Source organism: Heterocephalus glaber, unplaced genomic scaffold (genome assembly GCF_053883595.1).
Source record: "Heterocephalus glaber isolate CG9 unplaced genomic scaffold, H.glaber_assembly_v1.0 deba00000768, whole genome shotgun sequence".
In the NCBI taxonomy this organism is placed as follows: Eukaryota; Metazoa; Chordata; class Mammalia; order Rodentia; family Bathyergidae; genus Heterocephalus; species Heterocephalus glaber.
In genome coordinates this window covers 4,440,186-4,458,066 of record NW_028258162.1, presented here as the reverse complement: position 1 = coordinate 4,458,066, position 17,881 = coordinate 4,440,186, and the positions used below count along the sequence as shown (strand labels likewise).

The following is a 17,881-nucleotide window of genomic DNA, read 5'->3' as shown; positions in this document are numbered from 1 at the left end:
ATGCTAAGCATACACTCTACCACTGAGCTACATCCCGGGCCCTAAGAATGCCTTTGATAGTGCTTCGAGGCTTCAGAGAAACTTCATATTAATGTCAGTAAAGGGGGTAAGCAGCAGCTTAAGAGAAATGATACCTAAATTGGTTCCGAAAAAATTTAAGTCGCAGCGATAAGAAATGAGAGAAGAAAATATCCACATAGAAGGAATTAAAGAAACAAAAGTGCCATGCATAGTGGCCCATGCCTGTAATCCTAGCACGCTGGGAGACTGAGACAAGCGAACTACAAGTTCAAGCCCAGCCTACACAACTTAAGAGACTTAGTGAGACCCTGTCTCAAAATTAAAAAACGACTGGTGATAGAGCTCAATGTGAAGGCCCTGGGTTCATTTCCCAGTACTTGTAGGGTGGGGTGTTGGGGGCAGGGGTAAACAAAGACAGAGAAGCAACTCAAGTAACTGAGTTGAAATGAATGGAAAATAGGGAGAAGTAAATGGAAAATAACCCAAAGGGCTAAGAAATTGAGACTGAACTCATCATGGAAGATAGGGGAGTAATGTGAACACAGCTGTTACATGGCAAGTGAATACAAGAATTAGACATAAAAGAGATGAAAATAGAAAAGAAATGCCTGAATGTTAATCTACCACTCCAGGCAAGGTAAAAAAATGTCTCAAGTAAAGCAGGCCAAATGAAAATGGAGAAAGAGGAATGGCTATGTAGTAGTTATTTGAATAACACAGTAGTTATTCAAATACTAATTAAATTAATTAACTGGGCCAGAAAGGATGAGACTTAATATACTAAAATGTGAAGATAACAAAGGGAATACTGGGGCCTTTGGGAACCATGTAGGGAAGCACACTAGGGATCATGAAAGCTCGAGTGAAGGGGTACACAGGCCCTGAAGACAAGCTGCCCTCACCTGCTGGCACAGGCTGAAGAATGAAGGAGACTGTAATCAACGTTTTGACAAGGATTGTGAAGAATGAAAGAATTTAGTAACAAAATAAATATGGAGGTGACTCTGAGGCTTTATGTACAATGAAAGAATCCTCTTGTCATTAACAACAACAGGGAACAAGGAAGGAAAAGCAGGTTTAAAGCAAAAAGGCATAGGAGTTCAGCTTTCTATATGGTGAGATTAAGGATTATATATTATGAAATCTAAAAATGATGTTGTGTTCACAGCACTCGTACTTGGGTAAGAAGAGTCAGAACTGAAAATCAGATTTCTCCCACATAAGGACACCTGAGAGTTTTAAGATATCAAAAGAAAAAGTATTACAAAAAAAATGAACTAAGGAAAGTTTGAGGAACACAGAGATCTGAAAGGAAAGGAACAGCCAAAGAAGGTATGTGAGAGGGTTAGATTACCACTAAGAAGAATCAAGTGCAACACAACAGTGCTTCTCCTCTTGTTCACATGAAAGTACACAAATGGGACAATACTATTTGTGGCACAATAGGGTAAATAAGACCGCTAATGGCTGAACATTACTACACCAGGAGAGCAGGAAATCACATGCACCTGTTAATTCACTTCTGTACTATCTGGAAAGCCCTGTAAATAATGCCCCAAGTTTAAGATTATATTCCCCTAATTTGTGCCTTTCAATAGTCAATAATCTAATGGGGAAAAAATAAGAACCAAGATACATCATGTACAGGTACAACCACCCAAAGATAAATCTAAATGTACTGTATACCTAAAATGTACCATTAAAGAATTTAAGAAAAAAAAAAATTTACTGAGCACCTACTATGAACAAGGTAATTTGCTGATTCTGAGTATTCTTTTCTGTTTTAATAAAAATGTTAAGCAATTATAGCCAAGGAAAAAATTTTTAAAAAGTAAATCTTGAGCAAGGTTTATAAGTGAAGAGTAAAGTGATATAAAAGGATGCCATTTTACAATGCAGAAATACAGAATAAATTTAAATTTTAGCACCCCCCCCCAAAAGTCAATAATCAATTTGGGTGGAACACTGCAGACATGACAAAGAGAAACCCAAGACATAGCCACAAAACTTGGTAAGTGAGGAAACAATAATGACTACAATCTTGTGGGGAAAGATAGATTTCAGAGAAGGAAAACAATAAAAGAAAGTGGTTAATAAAGTACCAACTCTTTACCCATCATATCAAGCTGATTACAAGGGGTAACAAATGGATGACTCTCAAAATGTTCTTGTAAAAATACTCCCCTTTCAAACTAAATTGTGACTGTAATATGTTTTACCTCCTAATTCTTTCCTCTATCCTTTGAAACTTAGAACACTTACCCAGTGCGGGATTGGCCGACCTTATCGCAAATATCCAGGATGAGGCCCCAGTCCTCAGCAGTGTTCATCTCGCTGGTTGCTTTCTCTGTAGATTGCAAGAGGAATTGTAGAAATATTATCTTTCAGATCGTCACAGTATATGTAGCCACATTAAAATCACCAAGGTGTAGTTTGATCAAGCTTTAATAAAAACCCAAATAGTTGCCAGCACTCCAGTTGATAAGACTTTCATATCCATCTTTAAAGGGAGAAGAGCACACTACTACCAGTCACAATTTTCCCCCATTCACACTTCAGTTGATTTTTAATTGATTTTTTTAAAAAGGTTATATACAGGTCTACTCTATCCACAAACAGAAAGATTAATATATTATTAAAAATTAAATTATTATTAATAATAAATTAATCTTTTCAATATGAAAATGTCCTTATTTGCCAATGAAGTGACATAGGCTAGGCAGAGCTCTCCATCAGGCAATTAATTATTTAGCTAGAATTGCTTATTTGATTGACAATGAGAAGAGAGGATAGAAGGAAAGAAAAATCAAGCTTTGAAAATTTTTCCTTAAATAAAAACTTGGCATATTAAAAAAATCAACAGAACGATGGCATACTGTACCCAATCATCTAGTTCAGCTTCAGGACGATGGCATACTGTACCCAATCATCTAGTTCAGCTTCCTTCCTGAATCACAAGAGTTTTTTTTTAAGATAAACATACAAGGACAAGGTAAACATCGAAAGTGATTAACAGCCACTGTATCTTAAAAGTTTTATACCAATATAAATATATATGGTAACCTACATAGACGATCCAAGAAAAAAGAATCATGTAACTGCACTAAGAAAAAAAAAAGCTTAAGAACAAGGCTGCTTTATACCACTTAATACTCAGAAGGCTCAAAGTGGGAGCAGAAAGAACGGAAGTGAAAGTGAAGGAAGAGGACTTACATTAGGGAGGAATAGTGACAGTACTCTGAAATGCAGGTCAGTCCTGCACCACTGCAGGTCCTGCCTTCCTCACTAGAGTGCACTAGCAGCTATCCTTGCACAGAGAAGGACAGTGGAGTGTAAAGGTTTGTTTTCTGGAGGTCAAATAAAGCTTTTCTGGACTAATAGGCCGCAGGCATAGCGGAGACCTAGGCACAACAACAAAGGAAGTCCTTCTGGTTTCCAATCAGGAATGATCAAAGCTTACAAGTCATCACTCTATCCAAACAAGTAAAAAGCTGAACATGGTGAAAAAGCATACACTTCTCTTAGATCCTTCAGGGAAGGGAGCTTACAGAGCAAACCCCAACCCAAGAACTAGAGACAGACAAGCAGACGCAGAGAATCACAACTTACACGGTCAGCAATCTCCACAGCAGCCACAGCCTGGCTGCAGAACCTAAATTGGATTGAGAAGTTGCTGGTGGCTCAGTGAGGACAAGTGTGAGCGTTAAAACTCCAGGGGGACCAAATCACAGGGGGAACCCACAGCTCTGTGAGTTTTACCCAGAACCAATACGAGATTCTCACAGTAAATACAGGAGAGAAATTCCCTTCTGCTACCTTCTGTCAGGAGAAGGAGAAAAGAAACCATTTGGAAATACACCAGAGCACTCTGCTCTTCTTAATAAGGCCTGCCCTTAAGAGAAACTATTTCACTAATGTCTAACCACAGCGAGAGACATTAACCTACCTGAGGTAAGGGGTATTCCCAGCTCCCACCTGCTCTCGTCTGCTACCTGAGCAAAGAGAGAAATACCCAGCTCCAGCTCCCTCTCCTGTCTCACCTGAATGGGGGAAGACTGAGAAGCAGGCATGAAGCTCACAGTCCAGAGACTCAGCTCATTCACCAAAAGCCAGGACTTACTGTACGTTATCAGGTATGAGGGTGAGTTAGAGCCACTGAGGGAATGGAGCACCTATTCACCAGTACATCATGCTTGGTTCTTAGCAAATAAGACGAAAAACAAATCACACTGAAAGGTAAAAACAGTTTGAAAAGACAACAAGCATTAGAAACACACTGATATATGCAGGGATGTTGGAATTATCAGACCCAGAATTTCTAAAACTATTAGTAATATACTAAGGCTGTGATGGGGAAAGTAGATAATGTAGCTAGGTGTAGTAGCACAGATCTGTGATCCCAGCACTCTGAGATGCTGAGGCAGCAGGATTCCAAGTTCGAGTCCAACCTGAGCTATTTAGTGAGGCTCTGTCTCAAGTAAAAAATAAAAACAAAGGGTTAGGGATGTAGCCCAGAGCAAAGGCCCTGGGTTCAATCCCCATTATGAGGTGGAAAAAAAGTAAGCAATGTAAAACAACAATAATGCAAGCAAAGCGATAAAAAATCTAAGAAAGAATCAAGAATGAGCCAGATATGGTGGCATACATCTCTAACCTCAACTAGTCAGGTGGCTAAGGCAGGAAGATCCCAAGTTCAAGGGCAGCCTGAGTAACTTAACAAGACCTGTCTCAAAAAACATTTTTTTAAGTCTGCAGTGTAGTTCAGTGCTAGAGCACTTGCCTAGCGTGTGTGAAGCCCTGGGTTCAATCCCCAGTACCTCTACAAAAAATAATAGAAAAGGAATGCTAGAGATAAAAAATTATGTAAATGAATTAAAAAATGCCTTTGAGGGATTCATTAGCAGACTAGATGATCAGATGGGCCATGGGAAAAAATCTCTGAGCCTGAAGGTATGTCAACAGAAACTTCTAAACTGAAAAGTAAAGGAAAAAAAGAAGAGGGGAGGAAGGAGAGAGAGAGAGACAGAGACTATCCAAGAATTATAGAACAAGTACAAAAGGTATGACCTGTCTAATGGGAACATCAGAAGAAAAAAACAAGAGGAAGAAGCAGAAGGAACATTTGAAGTATATTAATGCCTGAGATTTCCCCAAAATTAATATCAGACACCGAGCACAGATTCTAGAGGCTAGGAACACCAAGCAGAATGAGTGCCAAGAAAGCTACACATAGGCAGGCATATCATATTCAAACTACAGAAAATCAAAGGTAAAGAAAAAATTTTGAAGAAGCCAGAAGAAAAAAATATCTTATCAACAGAACAAAGGTAAAAATACATGTGACTTCTTAGAATCCATGCAAGGAAGAGGGTGAGATGAAATATCTGCAAATTTGAAGAAAATAACTGCCAACTTAGACTCCCACACCCTTCAAAAGTATCATTCAAAAGTGAAAGAGAGGCTGAGGGTGTAACTCAGTGGTAGAGTGTTTGCCTAGACTGTGCAAGGCCCTGAGTTCAGTTGCCAGCATTATACACACAAATAAATAAGTGACAAAGAAATCCGTTCTCAAAAAGTGAGGCCATGTTATCAACACCTGTCTTGCAAAATAAATTTAAAAGGACTTCACACAGAAGTCAAACTATCATTATCTGCACATGCCCTGATCTCCTACATAAAAGATTTTTAAAAGTCTACTAAAAGATTCCTAGAACTAATAAACTCAACAAAGTAGCAGGATACAAAATAAATACACAAAAATCAATAGCGTTCCTGTACACCAACAATGAGCCCACTGAGAAAGAAATCAGGATATCAAGCCCATTTATAATCACTTAAAAAATTAATAGTTCAACCACTTTGGAAATCAGACTGGAGATTTCTCAACAAACTAAAAACAGAAATTTCATGTGACCCTGCTATACTTCTCCTGGGTATCTTCCCAAAAGAGTTAAAGACATTGTATTGCAGTGATATTTTCATACCCATGTTTATACCAGCACAACTCACAATAGCTAAATATTGGAAACAGCCTACACATCCATCAACAGATAAATGAATAAAGAAAATGTGGCATTTAAACACAGTGGTGTACTACTCAGCTATAAAGGATAAATTTGAATTATTTATAGGAGAATGGATGGATCTTGAGACCATAATGCTAAACGAAACAAATCAGACCCAGAAAACTAAATGGTTTCTCTTACATGAGAAGAGCAAAATAAAAGAAAGACAATAGAAAACAGGGAGGTAGACCTTCTGCAGATGACAAGAGGATTGACAGATGAAGGAAAAGGAGGGAAGGGGAAATAAAAAGGACTAAGATGCACTACATTTATGTACCAACTTCCCACAAATATATTCATTGTGTATCATGAGCATGTACTAATGAAAAAAGCAAAAAAGTTAAAAAAAATAAAACAGAGGTGGAAAATGGTGCAGGTTAGAAACTTGGATATACATAAAGGAAGAAAATTAAAAGGACTATCTGAAGGGAAAACAACTTATTCTTAATTGATCTAAAGGATAAAGTCAATTATGTATTCATTATGTATGCTTACATATTCTTTAGATTGTGTATAAATGACATGAACAATAGCAATGATACAAGGAATGGAAGAAAAGATATATTTATTACAAGGTATCTTTACTACCTATAAAGTGTTATTTGAAAGTAGACTTGGATTGGATGTAAATATTCCAAACTATAGAAACCACTGAAATGTATTATTTTTAAAAGTATAACTATATGCTAAGAAGATAGAATGCTCAATTAAAACCACAAAGGGCAAAAGAAGAGGAAGAAAAACCAGGAAAATGCAAAGCAAAAAGAAAACAGTAACAAATATGGTAAACATTAATTTGACTATACTAATAATCACTGTAAATATCAATGTCTAAATACTACTACAGCAATTAAAAGACACTGTCAAAGTAGATAAAAAGAATAACTCTCAATTATATATTGTCTACAAAAAATTTACTTTAGACATAAGAATACATATAGACTAAAAGTAAAGGGATAGGACCGGGGATTGAGCTCAGTGGTTCTGCCACCTGCCTCACAAGCGTAAGGACCTGAGTTCGATCCCTGGTACCAAAAAAAAGTAAAGGGATAGACAAAGATACATAGATGATTCCAACTTAAAAACAGTTCAACTTAAAATTTTTCAATGTTTGATCACATTCAGTAGAAATAGTGTTTCAAATTTTGATCTTTTTCTGGGCTAGCAATATGTAGTACAATACTCTTTCATGCAGTTGGGCAGCGGGAGTACGCAGCAGCTTCCAGTTACACAATCACAGTCAGCCACATAATCACAAGGATAAACAACGGATACTACAGTGAACTGTGTGGCTAAGCTATACTGCGTGTAAGTCAGGAGCATTAACACATTTTTTTACTTATTTTCAACTTAGAGTGCGTTTACCTGAGTGTAACTTCAGGTGAACCAAGAAGTACCTGTACCATGCTAACACTACTGAAAAATACAGAAACAAAGAAGTGGGAGTAGCATCCTGGCCTGGTGGTGCATGCCAGTAATCGCAGCACTCTGGGAGGTTAAAGCAAGAGCATCACAAGTTCAAACCAAGCCTGGGCAACTTTAGAGTGACCCTGTCTCAAAATTAAAAATTAGAAAAAGGACTGGAGATGTCAGTGTGCAGTGCCCTGGATTCCATCACCATCCTCCCCCCTCAAAAAAAAAACCCCAAACAAACAACCAACCAAAAACCCCAGAAGCAACTATGTATATGGTTTTTCAGACAAAGCTGACTTTTAGAGCAAGGGAAGCTGTCACAGACAACAAGGGTCACTGCACAATAAGATGTCAACTCTCCAGAAAAACATAACAATCTTATTTTACGTATCTAACAATAGTGTATGAAGCAAAAACAGAATTAGAAGAAGAAATCAACTATTATGAATAAGAAGAAAGCCACTATTAAAACTAGAAGCTTCACTATCCCTCACAAGAAATGGATAATTAGGCAGACAGAAAACCAGTAAAGAAATACTTGAACTTAACAACACCATCAATAGACTGTATGTAGTTGCTATTTATGTATTACAACAACTATCCAGCAACAGAATACAATTCTCAAGTTCACATGTGTCTTAGTTACTTTTCTCATTGCTGAGACAAAATATGAGACACCTAAAGTTATTTCAGCTTGGAGTTTGTAGAAGTTTCAGTCCATAGTCAGCTGGCTCCAGGGGAGGGTGGCACAGCAGAGGAGCAAAATACAGGAGAAATAGTCCATGGCAAGCAGGCAGGAGACAGTGAAGCAGCATGCAGCAGCAGCAGCAGCAAGTGAGCCTGCTTTTCCCTTTTATATCATCCAGCATACAACCCCTTTGGGTGGTGCCAGCCACACTCAGGGTGGGGCTTCTGTGTTCAGTAAATCCATTCAGGCACACCTGAACTATTCCAATCAGTGGACTAATTTAGAACCACACACCCTTAATCCCAGAATCACACACACACTAGGTGCAGCCAGCTCTGAAAAGCTCCACCTATGAGTGCTTGAAGTGCCGGGGGAACATCTAGATACAAACCATAACAACAAGCAACATAAATCAAGTCAGACCACATCCTGAGGCCTAAAACACATGAAAACAAACTTAAAATAGAAAATCACACAATCTTCGGTCTCCGACTACAAAGGAATTAAACTAGAAATCACTAACAAAAAATAGCTGCAAAATCCAAAAATATACTTTTAAATAACATGAATCAAAAAATCTCAAGGAATTTAAAAATATTTTGAACTAAATGAAAATGATAACACAACTTACTAAAATTTGTAGGATGCAATGAAAGCAGGGCTTAGAAGAAAATGTACACCATTCAATGCATGTAGTGGAAAAGAAAACCTAAAACCTGTACGTGTCAATCTTACAAAACTAGAAAAGCAAATTAAATATAAAGAGAAGAAATATAATAGAACAGAAGCCAATCAAACTGAAAACAGGAGAGAGCAATAGAGAAAAACCAACGCAACCCAAAACTGGTTATTTAAAAAGATCAATAAAACCAATGGGCCTCTAGGCAAGTTACAAAAAAAACAGAGAGGACACAAATTGCTAGTATCAGAAACAAAAGAACAACCATCATTACAGATCCTGTGGACATTAAACGATAAAGCAATATCATGAACTCTACGCCCACAAATTTGATAAACTAGAGGAAATGATCCAATTCCTCTAAAAAACATAATGTGCCTACATTCATATAAGAAACAATCTTAGCAGCTTATTATTTATTAAAGAAACGGGGCCAGTAAAATAAATAATCTTCCAAAACAGAAAGCACCAGGTCTAGTGGGTTCACCAGTGAATTCCACCAAACATTTAAGGAAGAAATTATAACAATTTTCTCCAATCTTCTGCAGAAAATAGAAGCAGAGGGAATCTTTCCTCATTCAATCTGTAAGGCCAACATCATCTTAATATCCAAGCTAGACAATAAGACAAGATAACTATAAACCAGTATTTTCAATGAGCATAAATGCAACAATATTAAATAAAATATTAGCAAATTGAATTTAGCAATTTAGAAAAAGAATTATATACCATGGCCAAATGAGATCTACCCTAGCTATGCAAGACTCGTTCAACATCTGGGCCATCATCCTCTGAAAGACAAAGACTTTTCTGGGCACTGTAGCTCAGACCAAGAAAGACTTGCAAATACTGAAAATATGATACTGAGGGTGAGGGGACAGAGAAGTTCGTTGGCTAGGACCAACCTATAATGAAGTTTAAAGTCAAGAAGGTCCAACCACACAAGAGCACTTTCAGTGTGCTTCTAATTTATCAAGAATTAGACATGGGCAGAAAAACAAGGACTATCAGTGAGGAAACTTTCTAACAAGGAAGACTAAGGAAAAGAACAAGCAAAACAAAGAAAATGGGAGAAAAGGCAATTTGGGTGAAACAGAACTTGGGGGAGGTACTACATTCCAAGGCAACAACAACAATACAAAAGCAGAAAATAACCTGTCTTGACTGGAATACTACAGCTCAAAGCAGAAATGCAAACAGCCGTGTTGAATGATAGTACCACCAAGATCCCCAGTAACAAATTTCATTTTTTAACCAGAGATAGATTAACCCAACCCATACCACAACTCTTTCTTGTAATGGCTGACCAAGATCAAGAGATAATGAAATTTCTGCTTCCCTAGTCTCTTCAGTGCCCTTCTTGGATCACTAGAAAACACTCTTCCTTCCCCATTTGCCCTTCTATTGAGAGCTGAAGGTTGGTGACTTTAAAAGCAGAAAATGGACAATACCCAAGTGTGTCCATATGTCAGGCTTACACTATCTGATCTATACCACAGCCCCAAGGAATATACCATCGCCCACCACTGGTCATCAGCCTTGGAGAACTAGACAAACTACTTAGTGGAGGCAGTGGGTGACAACCAGTGGGTACTGGTATGTAAGGTATCTATGATTAGCTATCTGTATTATCAGTTGCTATAGCAATCTACCTGAGGCTGCATACTTTATTTTAAAGAGGTTTATTTAGCTCAAGTTTGGACACCAGAAGTCCAAGATGAGGCAGTCCCATCTGTTTGGCCTCTAGTGAGGGCCTCCTGGTACATGGCATAGCAAAGGTGTGAGTGTATGTAGATCCTGTAGTGAAACAGGAAGTCTGAGGGATTCAGGAGCCAGAGTCACTATTTCTACAACAACCTATTCTTGGAGGTACTAACCAGGATCCATGAGAATGACATCAATCTCTTCCAAGGGTGATGCTGCAATGACCTACGGCCCACTAGGACCCACTTCTTAATGGCTTCACCACCTTCAACGTCACCATTGGCACCAAGCTTCTAGCACATGAACTCTGAGGGATGTGCTCAAACCATATTCAAACCACAATCTTCTAACATGGGAGACAACAAAATCCCCTTATTCCTTGTCTAAGAATACAAAATGTCCAAAACATTTGTGATCTCGGGGTTGGGGCTTGAAAACTGAGATCTTCAAAGTAAAGAACTCATAAGCAGTTTCTGATTTCCTCCTGCTCTCTGTCTCCTGTCCCTCATTCTCCCATGAAGCAAGCTACCGGAAATTATGATTGCTCTTCCCCAGGGCGGTTCGTAGAAACAAGGCCCTTTCCCCACAGCCATAAAAACTAGAATTATTACCCTAACTTTCACCTGTCTTTCTGTCTAAAACCTGAGTCTTCTAAAAGGGTCTTGCCTCATACCGAGGAGGAAAAAATGCAAGCTACAACTAAGGGCCAAAGAAGAATCTGAGAAGGTCTTGCAGAGTTTCCCTACTCAATTTATTACAATCAGCTCATACCCTTTTTTGTCAGCACTTCTACATGGCTCTCTCTGTATCATCAAACTTAAATACAAAAATGAATGGTTCCCCTACGCTTTTGGGTCTTCAATCTGAAGGCTCCTATGACAAGTAAAACTGTGATCAAATGTGTTACGTTTTTCTCATGTTAACTGGTCTTTGTTACAGGGGTGGAGGGGAAGAGAGGGTTTCATCCCCTTTTCGAGTAGAAAATCATTGCTAAGGTAATTTATTTGCAGGAACGTATAAAATTTGAATACATATTCAACAAAATGGAATAAGTTTTTCAACTTTATCTGAAGTGGCTTAAAAGCTAGAAAAGGAACTAAAACTAGCAGAGAGAGGCTGAGATATATTTTCTATCTTATAAAATAGAAATGATAACACAGAAGTAATACAAAGCCTAAAGCAAGTTGAAAGAAAGGTAGAGTCTAGAGGGAGAGAAAAAGAGAATCAGAAAAGGCTTTTGATATACTTAGAAATCATGAGAACTGAATAACGAACTCTTCTTTGCAGTTATAAAAACAAAAAATATATTATGAAGAATCTAGACTGCCTGAAATAGATTAATTTGTGAGAAATTGGAATAATAAGAAAAAACTACACTAAGACCTAAAATACTAGAAGAGGTATGTATTTGTATTGATTCAAGAAAAATCACACAGCCAAAAAAGAGTTTTAAAGAAGGAAATGAATGAGCCAATCATACTGGGCTTTTTGAAAAAAAAATTTTTTTTAATCTACAGTGTGTAAAAAGTTTGTAAGAGGAAAAAGAAGAAAACATAGTGAGAAGATTACACTAACAAGTAACTAAGTGGTTTACTTAGGATACAAATGTTAAAAGTGTGGCAGGTATGGTGGCGTGGGCCTGTAATTCCAGCACTTGGATTGAGGCAGGAGGCTCGCTGTGAGTTAAAGGCCAGCCTGGGTTACATATTGAGTTCAAAGCCAACCTGAACTATATAGTGAGACCCTGTCTCAAAAAACAAAAACAAAAACAAAAAAGCTCAGAATGTATCAATTCTGTTCTACCCAGGTATATAAAAAGAGATGAACTGTCTCAAATTTACCTGTATTTGTTCAAGCATCCCTAGTGTTATTGTAAATCCCTGGAAAATAATAAACTCTACTTTGAGTAACCCATTCAAAACCAATGCCCTCAGCCTAAGAATGCCAAAAATTCTAAGAGTCCCAAAGTCAAACACCCCAAAACCCAGACCCAAAGGTCCTTAAGCCCTCTGAAGCCCAAGAAGATTGAGTCATTCTGAACAGTATATCTCAGTCTAATATTTATTTCAGTGTAGAAAATTAAAGCCAGTTATTGCTTTGATCTGCTAATGCATTTTAATAATTCATACATTATTCTTGACTGGTAGCCAAGCAGACTTTTCTTTAAAAAAAAAATACGTAAGTACATTGCATTTTGTTTTGTTCTTCATACTAGCGATTGAACTTAGACATGCTCGACCAGTATGCTACATCCTCAGCCCTTTTTCATTTTTTAATTTGAGACTGAGTCTCTCAGGGGTATGCACCACCATACCCAGAACATATTTAAGTCTTAAAATTTATCACCTTATTTAAAAATATAATAGCTAAATGTATTAAAACTAAACTTATAAAAAAGTTATAGTTAAAAGATGACAGACTATGTCTGATCAAATATGAATTGGCTATTATCAAGACTATAATCTTAGACATCCTGAATTAATGACATAACCAAGAACGTGGGTACAGTCGTTAACAGATGTGCTGAACACTCATGGACAATCTTCTCCAATTCTGCTATGCATAAACAGGATCAGCAACTGTTATGATTTAGATCTCCAGCATGTTCAGATCTCATGTGTTCGTTCAGAGGTGGGGCTGTCTACCGCCATCTCCTCAGAGATGAGGCCTTCAGAAGATGATTGGATTATGGGGCCTAAACCCATCAATGGATCAATCCACTGGTGATTCGATAGCCAAATGGGACATAAGGAAGATGGGCCCTATTGGAGGAGGCAGAGCACTGGTGGTCTGTCTTTGAAGGACGTATCTTTTCTCTGGCTCCTCCCTGTTTCCTAGCTCCCATGAAGTAGCTTTCCTCCAGTACGTCCTTTGGCCAGGATGTTTCTGCTTCACCAAAGGCAACAGGGCCAGCTGCCCATAGACTGAAACCTTAGAAACCATAAAACAAAATAAATCTATTTTCCTTTAAAGTGTGTTTCAAGTATTTTCTCCCAGCAACAGAACGGTGACTAGTATAGCACCTGACTCAAACTTAGATATGTAAATGAGAAATGCAACTCATCTGAGACCTCTAAATTATTCATTTCATTTACTGGTGCTGCTTTAAGATCAACAAAATTAGCAGCACACTTTTTATGTTATCAAAGAACAAATATTTTCAAATCAGTAGAATATAAAATACTAGTAAGAGTTCAACGTGGTTTTGTGAATAGCAAATGAAATCAAAACTATTATTTTCTAAGACAAAAACAAGGCTTGTAGGAAAGGGAAAAGAGATAAAAATAACACAGATTTGCCTCTAAAGAATTCAAAACTTCATGATGATCTCATTTTGTCCTCAGATTTTCCTTACACTGATACTCAAAAAGAGATTAAGAAATTTGTCCAGCAGTACACAGAAAGTAACACATTAAGAGTCTCAACTGAATTTCAGTAGTCTTTCTAATGCACACTCTTTTTCTGAAAAGCAGATACTTGTGATTTTTTTCCAAATTTATGACTCTCAAACATTTGGGGAGTGAGAAATGCCAAAAGGATGACTATTCATCACATTGAGGCTATAGGGACAGGACTCCCATTCAGTCAGCTTCAGATGTAACAGCTCTTTAAAAATGGCCAATATGGAGTCTGGTTCCATGATAGTGTGCTTAGTATGCACAAGGCCCTGGGTTCAATCTCCAGCAGCCAAAACAACAAATAAACAAAACCCTATTGAGAACAAATGAAGAGACTATGTCAGGCCAGAGGATACACATCTGAAAAGCAGGGTAGTGTAAAACCAGTCAGGAGTGAAATATGCCTTTAGGAAAGGAATGGAAAGTGAGGCTGATGAGTTGAAAAAGAGCCAAATGATAAGAGATCTTATATGCCAGAATCCTTAAGGGGCACATTCAGTATGTGTGGCACACAGAAGGCAGTGTATATTTGTTTAGAATGTAGAGAATTGCAATTACAGAAGTCAAGAATGACTCTTGGGCTCTTGAACTATGTGACTAAGTAAACAATTCATGCACCAGTCATCAAAACAGAAGCAAAATTCCAATACAGTCTTGAATATCCTGAATGTGAGGTTTTTGAAGCTTGCTCAACTCCAGTAGTTATAATGTCATGTTTTTACAGATAATCCTCATAGCGATCCTGTGAGTTAGATACTTTTATCCCAATTTGAAAAAGTGAAAAGTGAATTCAAAGGAGTTCTGCACCTGCCCTATCATAAATTTTACCTATTTATTCATACTAAATGCTTCAGGCACAATTGGTCAGAAGAAAAATCTATCTGGCTATGGTTTATGATACTTTATGATTGGACTAAACAAATGAATTAAAAAACATCTCCAAGTCTGTAGAGTGTTCAAGGTAGTATGATGAGGAACAAAAAGGCACTATTATAAAAACAAAGACAGGTTTAAAACAAAAACAAAGATTTAGCAGAGATGGGAATGATTTAAAGACACCCCTAAATACTACAATAGCATAAAATTATCAAATAATGAATGAGGAACTAGGCAGAGAAAGATAAGTTCAATTATAAATTGATTCTTTATGTCATAACAAAACTTCAAGGCCCAGGATTTAGCTCAGTGGTGCTGCTGCCTGCCTCACAACCACAAGGTCCTCAGTTCTATCCCCGGTACCAAAAAAACCCCCCCAAAACCCCCAAAAAACAACAAAAAAAGACATCAAATAGAAATACAAGACTGACAATCTAGAAAAGTATCAATAATTCACTTTTGGATAAACTGAGTTGTTATTATGTACCAGGTATTGTTCATAAGGTACCGAGGACAGAAAAGAAAACTTGTCATCCTTTTATTAGAGCTTACATTCTACAACAAGAGACAGTCAACTGATGAATCATTTGATGGCAGGTAGTTAAGTGCTATAAAGAAAATTAAAATGGTAAAAAGAAGCAATGATAGGTAAAGATGGACTTTTTTAAAAAATAGGAGGTAACTAGGGAAAGCCTCTGTAGAAAATGGCAAGACCTTAAAAATGCCTGGGGCAGCAGTAGTAACCTAGGCAAAGAAAATGGTGTAAGATAGCTTCAAAGGCAGAAATGAGCATGCAGTGTCCAAGAAGCATAGCATGACAAAGACAGAGTCAGGAAATCATAATCACAACAGGGACCCAGAAGGGGTCAGGCTGTGGGTCACAATGAAGATCTACATTTCCCTCTAAGTGGTATGGGAAGCTACCCAGTGGAGGTTCTGAGGAGGTAAGTGACAATATCTAACATTGTTTAAAGTAGTGCTAGCTTTTATAAATGATTGTAGGCAGTAGAGTGACTACCACAAAGCTCTTGACAGAGTCTCTGAAAGAGATCACAGTGACTAAGTATGATAATACTGCTGAGGTAGACAGAAGTGACGAGTTTCTGGATATATTTTTTAAGTAGACCCCCAAAGATCTTGCTGATAAAATGGATATGGAATGTGAAGGAAACAATCAATGATGAATTCTGGACATCAGAAATGAGTGGCAGGAAATAGTGATGCCACTATCTACTGAGATAAGCAAGGATGAAATAATGAGAAGGGCCAGGGATTTAGCTCAGTGGTTTCGCCGCCTGCTGTGCAAGTACAAGGACCGGAGTTCGATCCCCGGTACCGAAAAAAAAAAAAAAAAAGGAAATGAAAGAATGAGAAAGTCTGGGGAAAGAAAACTAAGAACTGAGTTTTTGACATGTTTGTTTTTAGACTCCTTTCAGAACCCAAGTGGAGATGCTCGGTGTATAGATACCTAAATCTGAACTCAGGCTGAGATTAAGTTCATAAATTTGGGAGTCACCTGAGTGCTCAAGGTACTTAAAGCTCAGGGATTGGATGAGGTTTTTTAAAATCTTCTATAAATAAAAATGCAGAAATTTTTCTAAGTGCTTCACAAACACCAACTCAACTCTAACAACTCTGTAAGTTAACAATTATTATTCCATATTCCATTATTCCATATTCCATAATAAAGAGAAGAAAACAGAGGCAGAGAATATTTAAGCAGCAAGCCCAAAGTCTGGTAACAAACCTGAGGTTTGAAGCTCTGGGGTCTGAATTCTTAACACTAAGGTAAGTTTCCTTCCAAGGTGCCAAAAGAAAAATTGTAAAAGGAGAAAAGGATCAAGAACTGACCCTCGTGGCATTCAACATTTGGATACTGCAAAAAGGAGAAGCAATAAAGGCTAAAAAGGAGTTAAGCAGAAATATAATGTCCAGAATGAAATGCATTTATTCATTAAGTTTCCTGAGTGCTTATTAGCACCTGGCACTGGTCTGCATGCTAGGGATACAGTAGAAAACAAATCAAAAATATGTCCTCACAGAGCTCACATTTTAGTGATAGGTTCTGGCATTTCTTCAAGAAAAAGGCTATCACCAGTACTTTGCCTCAATATAGGAAGTTATATTACATAAAACAGCCCATTTCTGATTCACAGTTTCAGTGTATAAATAAGGCTGAAAACAATTTTAAAAGAGTATAACTGTATGCAATTGTAAAGTGATTGATAACTGCATTAAATGAACTGGCTGGGGTTATTTAACATAACTGACACATTGGTGGACAAGGTGAGAAGGAACAGTTAAATGTATTCTGTAGTCTATATACTGTATCCTACATGCTATATACTAAAAAACCTGAGCATGAGAATCTACTGGTCTCTGCCCAAGGATTACTAACCGGGGATAACTAAAGGCTCTTCTTAGATAAACTTCTTGTGATATTTCAATACATGGATCATGAGAAGAGAACTGATCCAGATACAAAACTTGACTAACTTTAAAAAGTAAGCTTTCCTGGAGCAAAACAATGACTCTGAATTGAAGAAGTTTACTGTCCAGCAGGTTCAGTCCACACATTCTAAATTCAACAAATACAAAATACCTACCAGGTAACAACCACCAAAATAATTACGGCACAAAATTATCTAACTGTAATGCTAAAGTATTTGGTAAATACTAAAATCATTTGCAGAAATTTGGAAAAAGGTATAAATTACAGTGGACTAGAATAGTCTTCTCAACCAGGAGCTATTTTGATGATACCCCAAGGGACATTTCCTAATGCCTGGAGACTTTAGATCATGACTGGCAGTGGGGTGCCAACTGGAATACAGTGAGTAAAGGCCAATGATGAGGTGAAACACCCTACACTGCATAGGACAGATTCCCCAAAAGATATTTATCTAGTCTAAAAGGTCAGAACCCTTCCTACTGAGAAACCCTAGGCTACAGTAATCAGGAAATAGTTCAGGTAAAACAAGTTGGCTCTAAATTGGAATTAAAACATGAAGATATGCAGATAAAAGAACAAAAACAA

At 37.5% G+C, this 17,881-nt stretch overlaps 1 protein-coding gene across 3 annotated transcripts in view; it reads right to left on the bottom strand.

Annotated features, from left to right (window-relative positions):
- Nucleotides 1-17,881, bottom strand: part of Stam (signal transducing adaptor molecule) — a 71,159-nt gene that overhangs the window by 51,290 nt on the left and 1,988 nt on the right. For 2 of the 3 annotated variants that reach the window (XR_002387785.2, XM_004859965.3), the window contains exon 2: nt 2,284-2,368. Coding sequence is in view for 2 of the 3 variants with exons in the window: in XM_004859965.3 (XP_004860022.2) it covers nt 2,284-2,368 (85 nt within the window). In the remaining variant the exon portion in view is untranslated. Of the gene's footprint in view, nt 1-2,283; nt 2,369-2,902; nt 2,969-17,881 lie in introns of all 3 variants that reach the window. The other variant, XM_087207216.1, reaches the window with a different exon arrangement.